The 21,827-nt window shown below is 42.6% G+C and overlaps 5 protein-coding genes across 16 annotated transcripts; 3 read left to right on the top strand and 2 right to left on the bottom strand.

Annotated features, from left to right (window-relative positions):
- Positions 1-886: 886 nt before the first annotated feature.
- Positions 887-3,314, bottom strand: mrps16 (mitochondrial ribosomal protein S16). Its single transcript, XM_067238785.1, has 5 exons — positions 3,212-3,314; positions 2,969-2,995; positions 2,575-2,841; positions 1,871-2,036; positions 887-1,522 (listed from the first exon to the last, which is right to left on the bottom strand). The coding sequence occupies exons 2-4, from the start codon at positions 2,979-2,981 to the stop codon at positions 1,912-1,914; spliced, it is 405 nt and encodes a 134-aa protein (XP_067094886.1). The 5' UTR covers positions 2,982-2,995; positions 3,212-3,314; the 3' UTR covers positions 887-1,522; positions 1,871-1,911.
- Positions 3,315-3,850: 536 nt separating this feature from the next.
- Positions 3,851-8,693, top strand: tma7 (translation machinery associated 7 homolog). The gene is made up of 4 exons (XM_067243310.1): positions 3,851-3,979; positions 4,441-4,496; positions 4,818-4,905; positions 8,054-8,693. The coding sequence occupies exons 1-4, from the start codon at positions 3,964-3,966 to the stop codon at positions 8,086-8,088; spliced, it is 195 nt and encodes a 64-aa protein (XP_067099411.1). The 5' UTR covers positions 3,851-3,963; the 3' UTR covers positions 8,089-8,693.
- Positions 5,477-11,838, bottom strand: LOC136949006 (deoxyribonuclease-1-like). 11 transcript variants are annotated; one of them, XM_067243239.1, is made up of 15 exons: positions 11,751-11,838; positions 10,712-10,797; positions 10,415-10,503; positions 10,206-10,292; positions 9,823-9,935; positions 9,625-9,737; positions 9,313-9,470; positions 8,948-9,044; positions 8,695-8,759; positions 6,996-7,156; positions 6,850-6,905; positions 6,706-6,762; positions 6,454-6,522; positions 6,236-6,355; positions 5,477-6,159 (listed from the first exon to the last, which is right to left on the bottom strand). In XM_067243239.1, exons 2-15 carry the CDS (start codon positions 10,790-10,792, stop codon positions 6,142-6,144), a joined length of 1,284 nt encoding a protein of 427 aa, XP_067099340.1. In that variant the 5' UTR covers positions 10,793-10,797; positions 11,751-11,838; the 3' UTR covers positions 5,477-6,141. The 11 variants fall into 11 exon arrangements, 9 of the variants coding, with proteins under 9 accessions (XP_067099340.1, XP_067099315.1, XP_067099323.1 ...); XM_067243214.1 differs by having other exon boundaries at positions 6,850-7,156; XM_067243222.1 differs by having other exon boundaries at positions 6,454-6,519; positions 6,850-7,156.
- A 2,141-nt stretch (positions 11,839-13,979) lies between these two features.
- On the top strand, positions 13,980-16,699 carry LOC136949083 (deoxyribonuclease-1-like). 2 transcript variants are annotated; one of them, XM_067243299.1, is made up of 9 exons: positions 13,980-14,098; positions 14,298-14,484; positions 14,650-14,744; positions 14,875-14,961; positions 15,096-15,208; positions 15,373-15,485; positions 15,644-15,801; positions 15,977-16,073; positions 16,283-16,699. In XM_067243299.1, exons 2-9 carry the CDS (start codon positions 14,404-14,406, stop codon positions 16,592-16,594), a joined length of 1,056 nt encoding a protein of 351 aa, XP_067099400.1. In that variant the 5' UTR covers positions 13,980-14,098; positions 14,298-14,403; the 3' UTR covers positions 16,595-16,699. The 2 variants fall into 2 exon arrangements, with proteins under 2 accessions (XP_067099400.1, XP_067099392.1); XM_067243291.1 differs by having other exon boundaries at positions 13,999-14,098; positions 14,293-14,484.
- A 362-nt stretch (positions 16,700-17,061) lies between these two features.
- Positions 17,062-21,554, top strand: si:dkey-222f2.1 (intermediate filament protein ON3). Its single transcript, XM_067243280.1, has 9 exons — positions 17,062-17,361; positions 18,388-18,596; positions 18,931-18,991; positions 19,526-19,621; positions 20,019-20,183; positions 20,359-20,484; positions 20,667-20,887; positions 21,038-21,084; positions 21,249-21,554. The coding sequence occupies exons 1-9, from the start codon at positions 17,071-17,073 to the stop codon at positions 21,347-21,349; spliced, it is 1,317 nt and encodes a 438-aa protein (XP_067099381.1). The 5' UTR covers positions 17,062-17,070; the 3' UTR covers positions 21,350-21,554.
- Positions 21,555-21,827: the final 273 nt, after the last annotated feature.

The following is a 21,827-nucleotide window of genomic DNA, read 5'->3' as shown; positions in this document are numbered from 1 at the left end:
GTTGTTCCATGCATTCATAGTTTTATTATGTTTTTGTAAAGTGTTTTTTTTTTGTCTTGTGAATTTATCATAAAAAAGGATTTTATTTAAGCCTATTTACATACCTCACATACCTCCTTAATGAACTTGTGTTAATCTGAGTTAAATGTCTTTTTACATGCATTAATGTAATTCCATGTGAGAGCCCTTAACATACCAATAATAACAATAGTAACAAAGTTTACTACTAGGAACTCTTTCTAGTTGTTGCACTGGCCCGTAAAAACTTTTGACTTTTCTTTTACAGTTAAAGGAAGTAAGATGAGGCAAGATGAAATAAAGTCTTCATTAAACAGAAATCCCCACCTATGTTTGCTTTAACAAAAGTTTGTAAAAAAAAAAAAGATTAAATAAAGTCTCTCTTAAAACCTTTTTCTTCTTTCTTTTTTTTAATTTTTATATTGTGATGACTTTAAGGATCAAACATGGATTAACTTTTTGTATTCACAAACTTTGGACTTGAACTTTGTTTGTACTTAAGAGCGAGACCACACACGTAAAAGCAGCAACACATATGTTGAAGGTGAATACAACCATGGCAATGGCCTGAGATACTCCAGGCCGTTGTTAATCATATAACCCTACAGCAATTATGAACAACACTAATGTTAATTCCTGTTCATGGGACCCATATATGACTTATGATGATTTCTGTGATTCCTTCAATATACCCCCCCCCCCCCCAACACACACATACTTTCCTCTTGTTGGTCTCCTCCTATGCAACTGTTATTAAGTGTATTGGTCGACACAACTGCTTCACCATACCTACTGATTTGAAACATAGGTCTCAACCTCTAACACATGTACATGCCACGGTAAACACAACACCCTCAGTAACTGTATATATTTTCATGGAACACAAGGCTTGTCTTTTAATGATGAGATATAACAAAGGTCCAGAAGAGCTAATACATGAAGAAGAAGCAAAGGACTGGTACAATAATCCATGCTTGAGTGTTGTCACAAAAGCATTATTTTCTGAAGAGCATTGCTCACGAACAGGTAAAGCCCACAAATAAGTTGTTTTATATACATACATATTGGTTGCTTTGTTAACGTTTTATCATGTTCACAATGTTCAAATACAAAGTCTAAGTCTATGAATAGGCATTTCAACCCACCCTGTCAAACCACCCTCTTAAAATTCCTTTCTCCTTCATAATTCAACCGTGTTTGACGAACATGGCTTAGTCAATAGGTTTAATAATTTCTCTGTGATGACCTTTTATGTTAGGTCAATACAAACAAACATTTCAAAATGTTCCACGTTTGCATGTCAGGTATAGCCAACAGATAACCTATCTATATTTTTTGTATCAACTTTATATCCTTTTTTTGAGCAACTCGTACAAGATCATTTCCTTAATCTTTTGCAGTAAAGCAAAATACTACTTCAGAAACCTGGCCTTTAGGAGACACAACTGCAAGTTTTCAGATTTGAATTTGAAGTGTTCATCGTGACCAGGATTCTCTTCAGACACTGATGAAAGAGAGAGATTTGTTAAGCTTAATTTGTTGATCTAACAAGGAAATTACCATTTCATTAAATAAATCAAATAAAAAAATAGTGTTAATTTTGCAGATGCCTTTATCCCAATGAAACATTGCTGAAATTAACATACTGTACAATTACATCTTTTCAGTTTGCTTGTTTAATAAAACCAAATAGAGTACCTTACACAAATATTTGCCAATGGGTTTTCACACAACCAATTCTGATGGAATATGAGAGATATCTTGTTTTCCGTGTTGCTGATATAAGAAGCCAGTCAGTCTAAGGTTGCAGGGGAGGCTAAATCATCAATGTCTTAATGTTCCTGATCCCCACCTGATAGTTGGTCAGTCAGTCACACATCCTCCACATGGCTCTCAGAGCTCCAGCTGCTTCTCTGCTCCCTCAGCCGCATCTCTGGTCTCTGTGAGCTGGGCCTGGGCCAGGCGGCGCTCTGCCTCAGTCACGGTCATGGGGTGCAGAGGGAAAAACCCTGCCAGCCCTGCAGATAGAAAGGAGAAGGTGAAAGACCCCAACATGACCCATACACATACTCAGGTAATTACTTAGATAATATTCTTGGCATTTACCCAAGTAAAATTCTAGGTTTTTACCCAGGTCAAATTAGAAGAGAATTAAAGGCCACAATTTACTGTATCCTTCAATTTATTATGAGTCTTGTCAAATACACCATTAATCCTCTAGAAGTATTAATACTATAGAATTTACCAAAGCTTAGAAAGTTTATAGGAGTTGAGTTTTGTTATTATGTATAATGTGGGGGAGTCAGGTGGCTGAGCGGTTAAGGAATCAGGCTAGTAATCAGAAGGTTGACAATTCGATTCCCGGCTGTGCAAAATTACATTGTCCTTGGGCAAGGCACTTCACCCTACTTGCCTCGGGGGAATGTCCATGTACTTACTGTAAAGTTGCTCTGGATAAAAGCGTCTGCTAAATGACTAAATGTAAATAATGTTAATACACATAGACCTATTAGATTTATGGGAAAGGCATGGGGACATTCTGAAAAATGTACTCACCAAGCAGTTTCGCCACAGGCTTTGATGGATGTGCACCACACCCAATCCAGTACTTGATTCTGTCAAAGTTGAAACTGACCAGTTTCTCGTTGTATATGTTCGGAAGGGGGTCGTAAGTGCCCAACTGTTCTATGTACTTGCTGTCACGTGCCCGCTTGTTGTAAGCAGCCACGATGCGGTAAAACGGTCGGTTGACCTGTTTGTGCCCAGCCAGTGCCAGCCTAATTGCGACATGTCCACCATGATACTTTTTCAGTAAAAGTGATGCTGTTTAGAGAAAATACACATAATCAGGGTACGGTCTATAAAAAAAGCATATACTATTTACCCGACTGGTAGTAGCCAACAAACACCAATTCGCCTACTTCGTCTAAATTGTTGCGAAAATACTCACATAGATGAACCATGTTGGAATTTATTCCTGCAACAAAAAAGCAAGTTTGTGAATATTACAATTACTCTATGCATTACATACACAAACAGTAGGATTAGCTATCGTTAGAGTTAACCTTCTCTCAATAGCTGGCTAGCTTGTCACAGTACATAGCTTGCAATTGAAATGCAACGAGATCTGTGAATACACCATTCACTGTCAAATCAGATCTCATTGCTACAAGAATGTAAAATATCAAAATACCTGTACGCTCAAAAAATTACTTCAGTTAAAAACCGTTTGCATTAATGCTTTGCACTGATGTTGCCCAAGTCACATTTATCAGGGCGCAGCCATTTTTAAACAGGATGTGTCGTGAAGTGTTTCCCTGGAGTTTTTTTCGCGTTATTCTGACGAATGGCACGGATGGCTTTGGTTGGACCGAGCTCTGGTAGCGTAAATCATGGGCGAAGGGATTTGTGTGGTATTACAATATCACTGGAAAATATGTTTGCCTTTTACATTGTAAATGAAACCGTTGGCTTAAACCCCCCTGTTAATAGACTATGAAAAATAGGTCATTTTATAAATCATCTATTGGAGATAGATATGCAAACTAATATGTAGCAACTACTGCCAGGAAAGTACAATGATTTTGGCGCGCAGCCTACGTTTCGCCAACCCAACGGAATAACATCCGAGTCAATGTTAGCTACGCTATTTATTTCAGATTTTTTTTTAACTGCACGCCACAAATTGTAACATGTTTAGTCATTTTTTATTAGAATATTAATACTATAAACAAAATAATTGTGAAGTAGTGTGTAGTTGATCGCAAAGGGTGTTGCTGTGATGAGGTCGTTTCAACAAACATTATTAATGGCATTAAGGGAAGGTATCCGGGTCATATTTTCACCCTGCTCTGTCTAGTGTCTCTCACGCTGCAGCTTCTGCTAAGTTGTAGGCTACAATAGCCCTTTAATTTGTGGGTTTTATCTCCGGAATCAATCGAAAATATGTCTGGTAGAGAAGGTGAGGAGTGGACTACTTGAGTTATTCTATATGAATAGTTTAATAGTTATTGGATTCCCGCGTTGAGATGGAAATATCAGTGAGCTAGCCTAGTGCTAAACCGAGACTTGTCAAGCCACACTGCTAACTCACACTAGCTCTAGCTAGTGTTACTGAGTGACTAAGCTGACTAAATCAGCTGCCACTGACAACAGGCTCGCTCTATCTTTCTGTATCAAGCATGACAATCTCTCTGGTTAGATAGCTATTATTAAGTGTCTGCTGACTTAAGAGACAAACCAATTAATTATGAAGACATTATGGCTAGTTAATCGGGTTTCACACCGCGAATTGCTATTTTATTGAATAGCGAGAAAAATGTTGTAATTTGCTTAGCTAACTCGCTAGTTATCAAGCAAAGTAGCCTAACTGTCTTGCAGTGTAAGTCGCGACTGTAATTTTTCATGATTATTGTTTGGCAGGAGGTAAAAAGAAGCCCCTGAAGGCGCCCAAGAAACAGAACAAGGACGTGGATGATGTACGTATCCCCCATACCACACAGCACCGAAACCAGTGTTCATATCAGTACCCTGCATAGGGATGTTATAAATGAGGTCCTGTCATTGTAAGATGGGCAACATGAAACACGTTTGATTTAAATTCCATGGCTATTGGATGCTAAGCATAGCAGGTAATGCTAAGAATGTCAAATCATTGTTTTTTCCAGTAGCTTCAGCCGATCACCTTCTCAGCAGTGCAAATGATATGCTGCAGTCTGCTCTTGTCCTTGGCAGTGGCGAGCATGTCAATCTCCCAAGGCATGCCAATGTAACCTTTCCTACCTGCTCCATGTCTCTAGGATGATGCAGCTTTCAAGCAGAAGCAGAAGGAGGATCAGAAAGCCATGGATGCACTGAAGGCCAAAGCTGCAGGAAAAGGACCACTAAGTAAGAGACAGAGACAGTTATTATTATGAGGATTGCTTAAATTCCTGGGGCCTGTACTACGAATCAAGATTTGGCGTTAGCAAGGTAACTTCAGGTTCAACCCAGGGTTTTCTGTATCACCACGGTGGATCACTTGTTACCGGGGTAGATCACTATGGTAACACATGCTGAAGGCCTAACCTGGTCGGGAGCAGGTTAAGTTGGAGATCAGAGATCAACTGGTATAAAAGCCCCGCCCACTAACTCATTCTTGAGGATAATGGCGTCACCGTTCATAGAAGATCCTGTGGAGCTTGGTGCGCGGATAGTGAGAGAGAGGTGCGCTCAGAAGAGCCAGAACATTTAGAGACCGACAAAACCTTTTCGCATTCCCTCATGAGTATCTTTATGAAAGATATAGATTCTCAGCAGAGGGAATTACATATCTATGCCAGCTTCTTGAGCCGTATGTTGCCAATGCGACACATTGAAGCCGTGCGCTCACAGTCCCAGACTGTATACATAGCATTTAGTGTGAGTGATGCGGAGAACCTGAGCAAGAACATGGTCTGCTGTGCAATTTGCAACGGATTTTCTTTAATGGCTGTTGCCACCATATTCTGATTAATGGAGTGATGAAAAAGAGATATCCAAAGTGCCCTTTGTAAAAACTTTGGACTCTAATAGGTTGACAAAATGAAACAAGGATTTTCATTCTGTCTTCATTCAATGTTCTGATTTATGTTCATGTATGCAAATGATATAATATTTTACAACTTAATGCATCATTTGCTCATTTAAACATACATTTACAGGAAACTAGTAATGAAAACAATATTTGACCTAATATTAGTTATCAACCCTGGGAGGTATCATGTTGATATGTTATCCCTATTCACTGGGGTGTCTCCCCTTAACCCCTTCTGTTGTCCTTGGGTTGCTTTGACCCATTTTGTAATCATTTCCATATCCGAAATTTGGGTTTCTTTAGACCAAAACATTTCAAACCAAAAAGAACGTGTATGGTACCATGCAATGCTCTTAACAAGTTAAATAAATGATCATTTCACGACTTTCATTGAATTTTTATGTTTTATTAACTTGTATAGCATTTTTCCAAAACAATAAATAGGACATTAAAATAAAAATGAAAACCCCCACAAAAGACTCAAAGGCACAACAAAATAATCTTTGGGACAAAGAGCCACAAAAAAGTATTTAAAAAAAAAGTATAAAAAGACCAAAACAAATACATCCTCATGTGTTCTCTCTTTCCTAGGAACACAGAAAAAAAATGTCAGTGTAACTGTAAGTTTAGTGTCATTCATTAATACATTCAGTCATGTACTACCTTCTTCTCATATTCCAGTTTTTCTATCTCCAGCCTTGTTTTTTCAATTAAAAGCCTCTTGTACTCTATATCGAGCTCCAGGTTTTTTTTATACAGGGCCCTCACATTGTCTGCTCCAACCTGAAACAAATAAAGAACATTGTCCCTTTGCAAGGCACACTTGTAGAAAGTTGAAGGTGTCCATTTGACTACTGTGTTTCAAGGTTCATTGCTTATACCTCGTGTCTTTGTCTTGGCCTTGAGGTGGAGGCCCAAGGCTCAGGGAGAGGAAGAAGTTCCTCTTCCTGCTGAGTTTAACACCATAAGTTTAATCAATTGAGTCATATTTGAAATGAGCACTTTAAGGACTTGTGTCTCATCTTCAGACCACCACCATTAGCAAGTCATTACAGACACGACAATCACAGCCACACGTTCACACACTCTCACCCACTGTGTTGCAAGTGGTAAAAAAAAAATCAAAAGTGTACCCCCAAAGCGCTCTCTGAGCAGGCAGACACAGTTTCCTGATCATCTACGACCTCCACCTGAGAAAGTAAATGGCCTATTTGATCAATATTCAGCAACCGCATATGGCATACATACTGGCGTATGACTATTAGTTTCACTGTTACCTCTGTATGGCACAGTGGGATGACAGTGGGTGGTGGCAGCAACACCACTGTATTTCCTGTCATAGGAACAGCAATACATTTCACTCCTACAATATTCATAAATAATTGTTGAATGAACACGGTCACGTAGATTACTTGAAACATACCCTGTCCATATGCCTGGGTGTCCGAGCTGCTGCCACCAGGGTCTGAAGAAAAGCCCCCTTCTACTCCTTCCATCAGGCGGTGACCCTGATTGCTGGAGAGGGCCAGTCCTGTGGAGGAGGGCCCCTTCCAGTTTTCTTGGCCTAATTTGTCTTCCTGTTGGCTGCAAGCAATTTCATTGTTCTATAGGCCCTTTGTATACCAATAGCCTACAAAAGGGACTGACTCAGGCAATTAAGCCTTGTACTTGTTGGCCTTAAAATATGTGCAAGTATAGCCTACTGCTACTTACCGGTTTGATTTATGTTTTTATATTTATTTGTTATTTGCCCACGATAGTTTGCCACTGCCAGGTTTTCAACTAAAATAATACAGCAACAAAAGTTTAACATTATGGAATGCACAAGTGTAATTATGGTCACATCTCGTGCCTGGGGCAGGGATATCAATAAGTCATGTATTTTACGCATTTACAGCGACTGTCTTGCTTTTTGTCTGTATTATATGTCTGTATTCCTGATATGTTTGTATTACAATATTTCACGCAGGAGGAGTAGACAAAGTTTCTAAGATTATTGTCGGCTCCTCCTGCGTGAAATGTGCGACTCTTATTTTGTCCATGTTTACGATTGGACATACGGTGCAAACACCGCCCCTTTATGTGAACGCGCACGCGTCTCTAGATTGGAAATATCTGGGTTGAGTTAGAGAGTTGATAACCGCCGTAGTGATACAACTTATCTTGATTGCGATTGTTAGGCTTTGTGTAGCCGGGTAACTGAAAGTAATCCAGAGCATGTTGATCTTGATTCGTAGTACAGGCCCCTGCCATACCAAAAATAAAGGTGGCCAGCCTTTTTATACATCCTTTTTATACAATGCCGATGAAAGCCTATCAGTTGTGTTTGTGCCAAGTCATGTGATCCATGTAATTAAATATTTGTCACTACTTTCCCAACCGTTTTGAAAGACAGCGCTGCCAGTTACAGATGCCTATGTAGTGTTTACAGGCTAAGTGTCTGTTTCACCTTACTAATTGTGTATGGGTTTTGTTTTACAGCTGGTGGAGGAATCAAGAAGTCTGGGAAGAAGTGAAGTGAAAGACACCCTTGGCTGGCTACGTAGTGCCAGAGCAGTCTCTACCCAGATAATCACAGCCCCACTCCTGTCAGCTGCCCCTGGGTCCAGGCACACTTATCAAATGAAATAACCCTTAATCTTTCCCCTTGAAAAGCAGGTCTTCTGAAATAAAGTTTTGTAACCGCATTTTCATTATCAGTTTTCAATCTTACTTGTTTTTAATAAGTCTTCTAATCTACAAGCGTATATGAGCTAAATAATTCCTATACTGTTCAAACATGCATCGCAGGTTTTTTTTTTTTTTTTTTTTTCCATCTAGGCTGTCTTCATCCTCTTGTCTGCCCCATGATCTCTACTGTCTCTCATTTCTGGTCTTCAGGTTCCTGACACCCTCCCTTAGTACCTCTAGGTTGGGCCACATGTTAATAGTGGTTAGGCATTCATTTAGGTTAGGCATTCATTAAAAGGTTAATTTCAGGCTAAATTATTTTGCCTAACAGTGAGAGTGTGTGTGAATGGAGAATTCCGTGTTAATTGTTCCTTTTTGTACAGTTTAATTTTTTATTTTCCTGATCAAAGTGTGGGAGATTGACAAATAAAAATAGAATTGCTGCTTCTCACCGCTTTGACTTTTTGCTTTTCTTCAGCTCAACCTCTACAGGGTAGTGGTCACTCACATCTAGGGTCTGAAAAAAACAGGTTTGTGAATTTATAGACCAAACGGTGCTCTTATGACATGATATTGTTAAGGACGCTTTCAGGGACACTTCAACTATGGAGCGTCACCTCTTCAGCATAGGAATAAAAAACCACACCAAGATTGAGAACATTGTCAAGCATTTGTTGATTGGACAGGTTTGTGGTATTTCTCTACCTGCGCATTAGTCAGTCCATATTCCTGCTGGAAGTTGAAAGGTTTGGCTGAGTTTGGAACAACGGCAGCCAGCATGTCATCTCCATAGACCACTATCCTGCAAGATGTGAAAAGATGATGGACGTTAGAGCAGTTTGAAGTGATATACACATCTTCACATGTTGCAGAGAAGAGTTTTTGGATCTATCTATAGTTATCAGATCATAGAGGTATGGTTTTATTTACAGCAGAGTTTATACCTTCTGTATTCAGTTTTGTTGTACATGGGTATATTAATCCCCAGGCGGGGCTGTTTAGGACTTTCCTAGTACGCTCCAAGTATCTGGCAGTATTTGAAAATAATATTTGGGATAGGTGTGTCTCACCTGTCGTAAGTGTGGTCGTTTTTATGATTTGCAGTGGTGTCAACATCATCACTGATCAGCCAATGAAAGTTCTTGTCGCTGCGGATACGGATCAGCTTCATTTCTTTCTTGGAGACATAGGAGCCATCTGCATTGAAGTCCCCGAGGATCATAATGTTCTGGAACACACACACACCCCATACAATACCTTGAAATATTCGTGGACAGAGAAAACATGACAAGCAAAAAGACAATTTTCTTTTCTAAAAGAAAGTACTTTAGGCCTGTTCCATGTACAGTACTGTATTGTAATGAGGGTCCGGTGACACCTACGTCAGTCCCCCACTTGCGCTTCACGTCTAGGAAGACGTCGTACAGCTCGTCCAGCTCCTTTTCTGCTTCAACAGGCTTTGTGTGCACTGGCATCAGCACAAGGTCATTCATCACTGAGAAACACACGCACACATTTGTTTGTTTAAAATTGATCCCATATACTGTGTAGTAAGTGAGGCCTGTGTTGTTGCTGCTTACCAGTGTTGTGGCACTTGAAGCGGAGGACATATGGTTCCCTGGCAAACGCATCCTCCTGACCTGCTTGTTTGTCTGCAAACTGGTAGGTGCCTATCAGATCCACCACATCATCCCTTCAAATGGAGAGGCACGTTGGCAAGGAAGGTTTCAGATACAGGTCATAGAATAACTGTTATTCTGTGCTTGAAACTAATGTCTGACTTCCATAGAAGTGGCTCCCATGTACTGTCAATAGTCCATTATGTTACACATTTGATCTGACAAATGTAATTTCTTAATTGTTTGGGGTAAATAAAAAAGAATTGTTCAAATTTTAAACAAAGGAAAGTATCCTTCCATCTACTGGTAGGCCAACAGGTATAGATCCAGAGGTCAGCGTTCACCTGTAGAGAAACAGGTACTGTTCCTTGTATCTAGTTCTGCCCAGACGAGTGCTGATCTCCATGGTGTAGCGATGCTCCTTGTTGGCTCTGCAGGAACAGGTTGACCATGACAAATAAACACATGTAATACAGTATGTCTGCATTTACTGATGTTAAAGAATGCTCACACAATCTGGAGGTCCAAAACATTCACAACCACAACAACTCACTTGTTGAGTTCCTGCAAGAAGGTTTTCACTGATTTCCCCTTGGCATCCACAACCTCCAAGATGACTATGATGTCGTAGCGAGACACTATCTGTAGGGGGCAGCAGAGTCTCCATGTCACTGGTCTGTTCTCTCCGTGAAACCATGATGCTTGTGTACTAAATGATGCAGGCAGCCATGCTATATCACATTTCACACAAAAAATCATGCTATTTAAAAAGACTAAACACAACACAACTGTAAACTGTAAACACAACTGAAAGACAACATATCACAAGACAATGACCAAGAACGTGTACCTTGATAAGTATGGGAAGGATTTGGGGGTCTGAGACCTTATTCGTCCCAAACTTCTGGATGTTGAAAGCTGCCACCTTCATGATTGCTGCAAGATGAGAGAGAGAGAGGCGGAGAGGAATGGAGAGACAGAGAATGTGTGTGAGACAAGAGACAGAGAGTTAATGGTGAGGAAAAAGAGAGTGTAACTATCATGTTGCAGCCATGTGGAGACAGCATGTTATCCTGTCGTCAGGAAAATGTTTATGAGACCCTTTACATTTACAGGAAACTTGTTAAAAATCCTTTCCTGGCCACACACAGAAAAACTCGACAAATATTCTCCTCAAGCTGTGAGGATCTTGTAAATGTGTCTCCATAGGAGGTTTAACTTAGTACCCCTCGATGGTTACTCAAATATGTCTGTTGCAAGCCTGTACATGTACCTGCCCCCATCACACACAAACTACAAAAACACACACATGTGCACACATGCAGGATCCTCAACTGCTTGCTCAGGATGGCAGCTCAAAAAAGTGGAATAGTGATGGGTGATTCCATAGAAGTGGCTCCCCACCCCTCCGCCCACACACACACAGACACTCATCCTCAACGCTACCTCTGTCCCCGTACGTGTGTCATGAACTACATGTTTTAAGGTTTTACCATCAGTCAGACTCAGATCATGCTGAGACATGTTCACTGTCCACTTTGTTTCCTCCACACCACACACAAACATGCTTACATCATGGAACATTCTTTCCTTTTAGTATTTAGAAATGTCAGAGACCACTCCCTCTCTACTTGTCTACCAGCCCCTTAAATTGCCTCACTACCTCATCCAACCACCCTCCTTTCAGTTCACAAACAGGTTCTTCTTTCAGTATCTATTACCCGAAAATATCTCCAACACAAACTTCTAACAGCCTGGGCATAATTCAAACAAAACATTGTCTCCATGTGTTTTCATTAGATAACCATGTCATCTGAGTAATGTTACAAATGTTACATTAACTGTCTGCTGTTAAATAAGCACACAGAAAAATCACAGAGTTCACTTACCTTGAGGAATAGAACAAAGGGATGAACACAAAGTAGAAGGTTAACCAAGGTCTTCAACTGAAGCTACGTGTGTGTGCGTGTGTCTGTGGTGTCTTTGTGACTTGACAGGAGTCTGGCTTTCTATATGGCGCACCTGCAATCTGATTGGCTGAAACGTGAGTGAAGCCCAGCCCAACATACAGGACATCATAACATCAACAACCCCATGATAAGATCAAATGTGGCTGTAACACACCCAATCCCCCACACCGAAACTCACACACACACACACACACTATTTCACCCATTATTTCAGCATTATTTCCTCGTCAAAACTGACTGGCGGCTTAGCCATCTACTTATGTTCCTCCCAGCTCCCGAGCAACAATACTCACATGCCCCAAAGGCTTGTTTTACAGTTGTACAGCCTGAGATATCTTGTGCATTAGAGTATTTCTTATCTATGTGAGGCTAACCTGGATGAGTTAACAGGGTAAAACCATCAGGAATGGTGATGGAGTTAATTATAGTTTTTTTCAAATGCTTACACACAAATTCCTTACTTTTCACACCATTTCTGAAACCTGACACTCAAACACCAGAACCACACCTCAAATCTGAAAAACCATACGCACATTTTGGCCCTTTGACTCAATTTTCAATTTCATAAAACACTTTTTGCAAAACACAACACACAATTCTCCACCTAACACACACAATTTTAACAGGAAGCATCTTGATTTCCTTTTTCAAACACAACCGATCAAAATGCTAAATCACACTAAATCATCAGTGCCTTACACTAACTCCTTACATGTGCAAACACTCATTGCTTTACTCAACACCAACCGATCATGGCTTTAGAATAGGCTTATAAATAGCCTAATTTACAGTGGTGGGTATACATATGTACTGATATGTAATGTACACATATCAGCTGTTTCAGCACAACACACGGTATACTACACACAAACATATATTTTAGCACCCATACATCCATTGCAGTGCACTGCATGATTGGTCACAGTCTGGTGGATTACTGTATCATACTGTGCAACAGTACAGTGACTGTAAGAAGACATTCTGATAATATTGTCGAAAATAGTACTGTATGCTACAGTTCATGGCACACACACACACACCATTCCATAATCACCTTTTTCAAAATTAGGTTTGGTTGCTGTCCTACTACACTCTTTCTTTTGTATTGTGTAACACTGTATTCACAACCACAAATGCTTACAGTAAAAAAACTAGTTTGGTTTCAATCTTATTTTCGTGTTTACCAATTTTTCAGCATCTCTGCCATTTACTTTCAATCTTGTACAGAAATGTACATAGGAGCTCATGAAAGAAGAGCTTTAGGTTTTGAATAAAAGTGTGATATTTTGAATGCAGTGCTTCATTTTGCAAGAGAAGCGAGGCATTTTGCATTTTGTGTGTGCAATTGTTGGATTTGTGTGTTAAGTTTTGAAAGAAAGAGGACAAGTAAAATAAATGTGTGTAAGCATTTGAAAAAACTGTAATTGAGTTCAGTTACAGTGAATCTTGGATATGAAAACACCAGGAAAATGTGTTCTGTGTTGTTTGTTGTCTCTTTATAGGAATAGAGGGGTGGAGTTAAGCCTGATGTTTGCATACAAGCCACAGGTAACTCCCCCTCTCCCTCCATGCTGCTGCCGGGATCATTATCACATGGTGCTTCAGGTTTAACTTGGGCATGACTTACCTTTCTGTTGTGGCCTTCACTAGTACAATTAAATGTTAACTACTATGAACCATTGATTATATCAGTGTTCAGTTAAGGGGAATGCCGCATGCCTGCTCAATGACTTGTGAATCAACACTGGCTCTTTGACAGATTCTGTATCAACACAGGTCTATGTATTATCAAACTAAAGCTGCTCTGTCAAAGCATCTTCCAAGAGTGTCACACATGCACATGTGTGACACTCAAGGCTTGAACTTTTTGGAATATAAAACCTTTACATAAGAAAAATACATACACCCTACCGTTACTTTACTAGTTATTAGTCATGTTCAATGTGGAGTTTGTCAATCCCTCCCTCCCAGAGCAGACTGACCTGCTGCTTCATTAAGCCAGGACCCACACGGTCACAGTGAGCCTCTGTACCATCATACAGGTGTGAAAGAACATGCAAACTGTGATATAACTGTGATATAGCTGTCACAACCACCAGCTGCTCATCCAGAAGAGTAAGTCTGTACGTTCCCACCCCTCAGCTCCATCCGAGTTGGGTGCCTGTAGGGTAGATGTGGATAGTTATTCCTGTTGGCTGGAGGTTGGCAGGAGTTGTTGAGATCTGTCAGGTGTCGAACATCAACCCTCAGATGATCGCTTGGTGTGGGTAAGGTCACGCAATCAATAGAAAAAGACATACTGTATGTTAATGAGCCATCTTGTGTGTTTGTGTGCATTTGGAGATACAGGAAGTGACATTACCACAGCACAACAGGCGAGAGTGTGTGTGTTATGAACATTTGTGTATGTGCTTGTGTGTATGTGTGCGTCAAACCTCTTTCTGCTTTTGTTTCCTTTGAGGTCAGACAGAAAAAACAGTTTTCTCAACTCTTGAGAACACGGTTCCTCTTGTCAACTCCGCTTCTGAAATAGAAAACATAACCGTGGCTCCCTAGACACAGTGCAGGCATCATGAAGATAGCTTCCTTCAACATCCAGAAGTTGGGCTTGAATAAAGTGGCCAATAAGGATGTCCTGTCCTACATCATCAAGGTAAATTGCTTTCTCATCCCCAGAGTTTTCACATCTTCCTGTTACTTGTATTTGTGTGAGGTACAGTGAGTGAGAAAAGTGTGTCAGACATGGAACGGGCGTGTGAGGTGTAAAGAGTGGGAAGTGTAGGAGCAGTGTGTCATCTGTGTCCTGGTGTCCCTGCAGATTGTGTCTCGTTACAGTGTCATCCTAATCTTGGAGGTTGTGGACAGGTCTGGCAAGGCCATGAGGACCTTCCTGGAGGAGCTCAACAGCAAACAGTGAGCTGGCACAGTAACCACAGACCAAAATAGAAATCCAAAATGAACGTGTGTTTTTGCCATGTAATGCTATGTTAGGCAATGCTGTGCTAAATCACGTGTTGACACCCCGTGTCACGTCATGTGTCAGGGATAACAGGAAGCACCCCTACACCATGGCACAGAGCAGCAGGTTAGGCCGAGACTCCTACAAAGAGCAGTTTGTGTTCCTCTACAGGTAGAGCAACAAAGAAACATTCTGTCTCACAACACAGCAGCCGTCTGCACACACAATCTCTCCGTTTAAACACCTTAAAGTCATGAATCCAAACATGAACCCTGGTAGTGACGTTGAGATCATGTGTGTGCCAGAGAGGACCAGGTGAGGCTGACTGACAGCTACCAGTATGAAGACGACCAGGCTGGGGACGAGGATGCGTTCGCGAGGGAACCCTACATCTTGCGCTTCACCTGTCTCAGCACAGGTAGCTCTCATTCTGGGAGAAAAGCTCAAACTCACATTTCACATATTGTATGGCTTTATGCTCAAGCGTATTTGTGTATGTCTGTGGGTGCGTGCGTACATGTTTTTGTGTACATGCGTGTCCACATATGAGTGTGTGTTGACGTGTGTGTGTGTGTTTCTCAGTCCTCAGCGACCTGGTGCTGATCCCGGTGCATACCCAGCCTACGGACTCTCAGAAGGAGTTGGATGAGCTGTACGATGTGGTCGAGGTGGTCAGGGAGAAGTGGGAGACTGATGTAAGCGCAACACCCTGTGTAAACATTCTCAGTTGTGGTTCAGCCATTTCTTTTCATTCCACCATTTCATACTGTCCCCTTGTCTTTGTGGGGATTCATTTGTTGTTGATTTTGTGACGTGTGTGAGTGTGTGTTTGTTTGTGTGTGTGTGTGTCTAGAACATCTTGATACTGGGAGATTTCAACGCAGATGGTCGCTATGTCTCCAGGTCGGGCATGAGGGACATCAGGATCCGCTCTGACGCCAATTATCATTGGCTGATAGCAGATGATGTGGACACAACAGCCAGCACTGCCAATGATCACACCTACGACAGGTAAACTGGTTAGACAACAAGCAGGAAACAGAAAACACACCCACAACAAGTCATTTCATTTCAACAGTAAACTGACCAGTTTCAGAAATCCACAATAATCTGATACTAGCTGTAACAGAGAAGTGTATAGAGTAAACTAAGCTAGTTGTTGAAAGTGACTGTATTGTGTCTACAGGATTGTGGTGTATGGAGACAATATGATGGCGGCCATTGTTCCTAACTCAGCTAAGCCCTTCAACTACCAGCAAGAATTCCATCTTTCTACAGATATCGTGGGTCTCCTCCACCACTTCACCACCACTCTCTGCCTCACTCTCTGTCCATCCATGTCTTGTCTCTAATGCAATCATTCTCTCCTTCCCTTTCGTTCTGAATATTCTAATGGCCTGTTAACACCTCTCTTCTCTAACGAGGCATTTGTGTGTGTGTGTGTGTGTGTGTGGGGGTGGGTGGATGGGGCTCTGTTTTTGTATGTGTGTAGGCTCTCAGTATCAGTGACCACTACCCTGTTGAGGTTGAGCTGAAGAAGAAACAAATGAGTGGCCAAGAAGCTAAGAAAAAGAGAGCCCAGACACCTCAGAGAAAGAAGACAGTTCCAAAAGCCCAGAAAAAGATGGTTGCAGGACCAGAGAAGAAGGAGGATGTCCAGAAACCACAAAAGAAGACAGTTTCAAAAACATGGAAGAAGAAAATTGTTGCAGGACTAAAGAAGAAGGAAGAAGTCCAGGAACCACAAAAGAAAAGAGTGGGTGCCTGTAGTCTGACCCAGAGAGCAGCAAAGAGGAAAAAGTAACCGTTGCAAATGTTCCAGAACATACTACTCACCTAAAATGAACATAGCAAAAACCAATCAGCTGTAAAAAGATATCATGGTTGTTTCTCTGAATAAAGCTGACAAACCTTCTCTGCCTGATTTTTTTCTTCTTGGTGTCAGTTTGCTGTCTGTCCACAAGAGAGAGCTCTCCCTCTTGTTCCAGTTCTTGGAGCAGAGGGGATGTGCGGAAATATGAGGAGAATAAGGATGGGGAGGAGGGGAAAGTTAGTGGGAGGAGATTAAGAGGATCTATAGCCCCTCCCCTGTTTGGCGGGGTATAAGTGCTCATGTATGTCCTAGGTTCCAGCTGTATCCCACCTGACACCCACAGCCGTCACTCCTATCTCTCTCTCACACTCCAGTCTTGCAGACTCTCACCCTCCGCCCTTTCCTCCGCTCCATCCGTCTTGTCGTCTTGCCCATCGCTCTATCAATCCTCTGTGAGCGGCAGCACCATGAGCCTGAGGACCAAGCGGATCAGCTCCAGCAGTTCAGTGCGGAGCAGCAACGGGAGGCTGGGGAGCCCCGGGGCTCTAGGGGGCTTCAGCGGGATGTCACTGAGCAGCAGCCCTCTGTACGGGGGCTCCAGCAGTCACCTGGGCCCCTCCCTGTCCTCCCTCTCCGTCAACAGGAGCCTGCTGGTGCCACTCAACCTGGAGATTGACCCCAGCCTGCAGCTGTCCAGGACCCAGGAGAAGGATCAGATGAAAGGCCTCAACAATCGCTTTGCCTCTTTCATTGACAAGGTCTGTCTGTCTGTCCATCTACCTGCCTGCCTGCCTGCCTGCCTGCCTGCCTGCCTGTCTGTCTGTCTGTCTGTCTGTCTGTCTGTCTGTCTGTCTTGTCTGTCTTGTCTGTCTGTCTTGTCTGTCTTGTCTGTCTTGTCTGTCTTGTCTGTCTGTCTGTCTGTCTTGTCTGTCTTGTCTGTCTGTCTTGTCTGTCTTGTCTGTCTTGTCTGTCTTGTCTGTCTTGTCTGTCTGTCTGTCTGTCTGTCTGTCTGTCTGTCTTTCATCAGTCTATCATCAGTTGGCCGGCTGTTTTTACAATTACATAATTGAAATAATAATAATAATCGGAAAGGAGCGGATGTTGCGAAAAGTACCCCTACCTTCTTATCAAACTGACTGCTGTGTTTTCTAAAGGCCTTTCCTGTGAAGAGCCAGTGAGTAGCCCTCTGACAGCAGTGAAACTGATACTCTGCTCACAGCGACACAAACACAGAGCTTCTTTCTCACGGAGTAGGTAACACGGTTACAATGGAGCTATTGTCGGCCGCTCCACACATCAACAGCAGAGCCCCTTTGCTCCTGCTTGGCTACCTTGCCCTCATCCAACCCTCTCTTAAAACTCTGGAGACTCTGAGCTAAGCCGTGCACTAATGCCGGGGCTGTGCATGCAAAACCTTTCTCTAGACAAACAGTGAACAAGGCCATTAAAAGACATTTAAAGCCCCACATTCGGTCTCCCTTGGCTGGTTTGTTGGCTTGTAACCTGAGAGAAATAGGTCAGCTTGTGTGATCGAATGAATCCCCCGTGTCTCTCACTGTTCTTTTGTGTCGTAGGCTGGCAGACCATAGGGCAGCACACTTTCTACCCTCCAGATAGAAATGCAAACGACAGCTCTTGCTGCTGGGTCGCCCAGATCTTTCCATCCGTCCATCCATCCCTGCATCCATTCAACAACACATTTCTCCATCAATTCATCTATCCCTCCATCTGTTTCTCCATCCATCTGTCTGTCTATCTATCTATCTATCCATCCATCCTCCCAGGTGCGTTTCCTGGAGCAGCAGAACAAGATGCTGGAGACCAAGTTTGACCTGCTGCATGGTCAGGGGTTGGCTCACTCCAGCGTGGAGCCCATGTTTGACGCTTACATGGCCAACCTGCGGCGCCAGATGGACGTGGTCAACAATGACAAAACCAAGCTGGACGGAGAGCTGAGAAACATGCAGGGACTGGTGGAGGACTTCAAGCACAAGTAATATATTATCAACATGGAGTATAGTGTATTATACTGACTAAACCTTTATTATGCAGCAATACAAGCGGTCAACTGTATCTTTAATTGGAGCAGTATCTCCCAATTTGACTTTTAGCTGACATTAGCATGTGGACTCTAGAGTGCATCCCATGACAGCAACAGTCACACCTGGCTGAATCCTTACCTGTCCTCCACCAAACCTTACATCTCTGTCCTCTCTTCTTTCTTCCCTCCCTCCCTCCCTCCCTCCCTCCCTCCCTCCCTCCCTCCCTCCCTCCCTCCCTCCCTCCCTCCCTCCCTCCCTCCCTCTCTCCCTCCATTTATATTCCAGATACGAGGACGAGATCAACAAGAGGAACAACCTGGAGAATGACTTTGTGATCCTGAAGAAGGTAGAACACCAGGTCACTTCCTGTGAGACATGAACATCTTTAGGTCACATCCTATTATCTGTAGTACAGTAGTGCTTGTCTCTTGGCTTCCACACCTTTTATTGTTTAGATACAACACTACAACACTGCCACAGGCAGAGATAAGTTAGTAGATCCGACTTTAAATGAAAGAGAGACTGAAATAGAGAGAGTCAACTAGAGTCAACAATAGACAGTGTATGAGCTAATATGCCCCACCTAACAGCTAGCCAGGTATCATATCACCCTGGAGACAGAATAGGGGTGAGAGCAGCCAGGGGACAGCATTAGTCTTTCCACTTGAAACATGATCTCATTATCTGGAATACTGACAGAGCTGTAAAAAAATGTTACTAAAGGTCACCTTTAATCTCTAACCCTTAAGCTGTAGAGGTGACCTCCGACACCTAGCCTCTTACAGGTGACCGTTGACACCTAACCTTTACATGTGACCTCTGACACCTGGTCTCTTCAGGTGACGGTAGTGGTGAATGGTGAAGCCATTGTTTGTTTCAGGATGTGGACTCTGCATACCTGGTCAAGGCTGACCTGGAAGACAAAGTGGGTGCGCTCACAGACGAGATCAATTTCCTGAGGAGCATCTACGAAGAGGTTAGTGACAAGGAGGAGAAATCAAATGCAAGAGACATTGTTCTGAATGCATCCTTCCTTACTCCTTGCCTTGACAGGATCTGTTAAAAGGGCTGCACAGAAAATATGAGCTTCATCAAACAGCTGTTACCTATCCTGTCATGTCATATCAGATTTGAATGCGGGAATTTTGTACTTTTGTTTCTCCTGTTGCCCTCTGGCTTAAATGGTCCTTACTCCCAGTGCCCTATAGGTAATGTAGTCCTGACTCCCAGTGCCCTATAGGTAATGTAGTCCTGACTCCCAGTGCCCTATAGGTAATGTAGTCCTGACTCCCAGTGCCCTATAGGTAATGTAGTCCTGACTCCCAGTGCCCTATAGGTAATGTAGCTAATGTAGTCCTTACTCTTCCATCCAGGAGTTGAGGGAGCTGCAGGCCAGCATGCGGGACACGTCAGTCATCGTCCAGATGGACAACTCCCGGCACCTCAACATGGACCAGATCGTGGCAGAGGTCAAGGCTCAATATGAGGATATTGCTGCCCACAGCCGTGAGGAGGCGGAGTCATGGTACAAGAACAAGGTACGGGAGAAGATGACTAATGTAAAAAATACGTTTAGGGACTGGCAAGAATGACAAAGGCAAATGTCAATTTTATGTACATTCTTATCTTATCTTCCAATGTAAAAAGGACATTAGCCCTATTCATTTGTTTATTGGTTTGTTTATTGAGTTGTTTGTATCTGTGTTCCTGCAGTTTGAACAGATGTCCATGCAGGCCAGTCAGTATGGTGACGAGCTGAAGAACATCAAAGGAGAGATCGCTGATCTCAATCGCATGATCAGCCGACTGCAGTCTGAAATGGAGGCCGTCAAGGCCCAGGTAGGAGACAAAGGCTAAATTAGAGTATAAAGACTGAGGTAGAGGCCAATACCTGAGATACAGAGACAGAGACTGAAGGCAGAAGTTGGGGTAGAGGATGAGATTGCAGCTGGGATAGTAAATTAAGTTATAGAGACATTCCTCCCAGGATGTGAGCGTTAGCCTGCTGTCTCCGCCCCCAGCGAGGGAACCTGGAGAACCAGCTGGCTGAGGCTGAGGAGCGGGGGGAGCTGGCTGTGAAGGAGGCCAGGGTGCGGACCCGGGACCTGGAGGATGCCCTGCAGAGGGCCAAGCAGGACATGGCTCGTCAGCTTCGGGAGTACCAGGAGCTGATGAATGTGAAGCTGGCCCTGGACATTGAGATTGCCACCTACAGGAAGCTACTGGAAGGAGAGGAGGACAGGTGAGGCTTAGAGGCGAGGCTCAGAGAAGAGGCTAATCAAAGGGCTGAATTAGGATAAACTTGTTCCCTGATTCCATTGTTCCTTCTTCTCCTTATTCCCTTGGACTATTTCTCTCCATCCCAGATATAACACTGTGTATCTCTCTCCAGGCTGGGCCAGCAGTCCATCCTGAGCATTCAGGCTGTGGCCAGTCACAGTAAGTAGCCGCTGTAGGTTTATTACATCAATTGGGAACTTTATGTGTTATCGTTTCACCTCCTTCACAACAGTTCACAATAGTTCAGACGTTTATTAAAGTGTCTGTCTGTCTGTCTGTCACTATCTCACAATTTTCTCTTTAAACCCTGTTGTTTTCTACAGGTTCCAAAGCAACCAATGGTTACCATAGCAGCTCCCCAACTCCCAAACTACTGATCAAGACGACAGAGACAAGAGACAACTCCAGATTCAGCTCTCACTGATAATTTTTCTGGAGACAATAACTAGTTACACAAAAGAAATCAGATTAAAAGATCATGTTTCTTAAGTAAAGTACAACTGTTGTTTTCTGTAGTTACAAAACCTCATCTCTAGTATATTGAGGAATATTGAGTAGGCCTATGTAAGAAATAAGAATTGTGTTTAACGAAAATGTTGCCTTGCCTTATATAAATGTAAGGGACTTTAGTACAACAGTTTTCAATAAACTTTAGATGAGTAATAAACCATCTAGGCGTTGTTGAATTCCACTATTGTCACTTCTTGTTGGCTTACAAAATGCAAAAACACAGGTCAAACAGCGCGTCTCTAACGCGCATTTTACGGGACTTGAATTGATGCGCCCATCGCCTAGTAACAGTGGGAAAAAGACACACAACATTCCGTCTGAGAGAAGGGTAGGCTACTTTATGGGTTTTCTGATTGACTCATTTTGTAGCCTTCAGATGATTCTGAGCTTAT

The sequence above is a fragment of the Osmerus mordax genome, chromosome 1, assembly GCF_038355195.1.
Source record: "Osmerus mordax isolate fOsmMor3 chromosome 1, fOsmMor3.pri, whole genome shotgun sequence".
NCBI classification, from domain to species: Eukaryota; Metazoa; Chordata; class Actinopteri; order Osmeriformes; family Osmeridae; genus Osmerus; species Osmerus mordax.
The sequence above is the reverse complement of the archived record's forward strand: the minus strand, read 5'-3'. Positions and strand labels throughout refer to the sequence as shown.

Coding starts and splice junctions, on each gene's coding strand:
- mrps16 (XM_067238785.1), bottom strand. Junction 2,037..2,574: donor GCCTGTGGCGAAACTGCTTG/GTGAGTACATTT, acceptor TTCTATCTGCAG/GGCTGGCAGGGTTTTTCCCT.
- tma7 (XM_067243310.1), top strand. Junction 4,497..4,817: donor AGAACAAGGACGTGGATGAT/GTACGTATCCCC, acceptor CCATGTCTCTAG/GATGATGCAGCTTTCAAGCA. Junction 4,906..8,053: donor TGCAGGAAAAGGACCACTAA/GTAAGAGACAGA, acceptor TTTGTTTTACAG/CTGGTGGAGGAATCAAGAAG.
- LOC136949006 (XM_067243198.1), bottom strand. CDS start 10,792: ATGAAGGTGGCAGCTTTCAACATCCAGAAGTTTGGGACGAATAAGGTC. Junction 10,293..10,414: donor TTCTTGCAGGAACTCAACAA/GTGAGTTGTTGT, acceptor CTGTTCCTGCAG/AGCCAACAAGGAGCATCGCT. Junction 8,760..8,947: donor ATGGACTGACTAATGCGCAG/GTAGAGAAATAC, acceptor TGTTTTTTTCAG/ACCCTAGATGTGAGTGACCA.
- LOC136949083 (XM_067243299.1), top strand. CDS start 14,404: ATGAAGATAGCTTCCTTCAACATCCAGAAGTTGGGCTTGAATAAAGTG. Junction 14,485..14,649: donor TCCTGTCCTACATCATCAAG/GTAAATTGCTTT, acceptor GTGTCCCTGCAG/ATTGTGTCTCGTTACAGTGT. Junction 16,074..16,282: donor TCCATCTTTCTACAGATATC/GTGGGTCTCCTC, acceptor GTATGTGTGTAG/GCTCTCAGTATCAGTGACCA.
- si:dkey-222f2.1 (XM_067243280.1), top strand. CDS start 17,071: ATGAGCCTGAGGACCAAGCGGATCAGCTCCAGCAGTTCAGTGCGGAGC. Junction 17,362..18,387: donor TTGCCTCTTTCATTGACAAG/GTCTGTCTGTCT, acceptor CCATCCTCCCAG/GTGCGTTTCCTGGAGCAGCA. Junction 20,485..20,666: donor TGGAGGCCGTCAAGGCCCAG/GTAGGAGACAAA, acceptor CTCCGCCCCCAG/CGAGGGAACCTGGAGAACCA.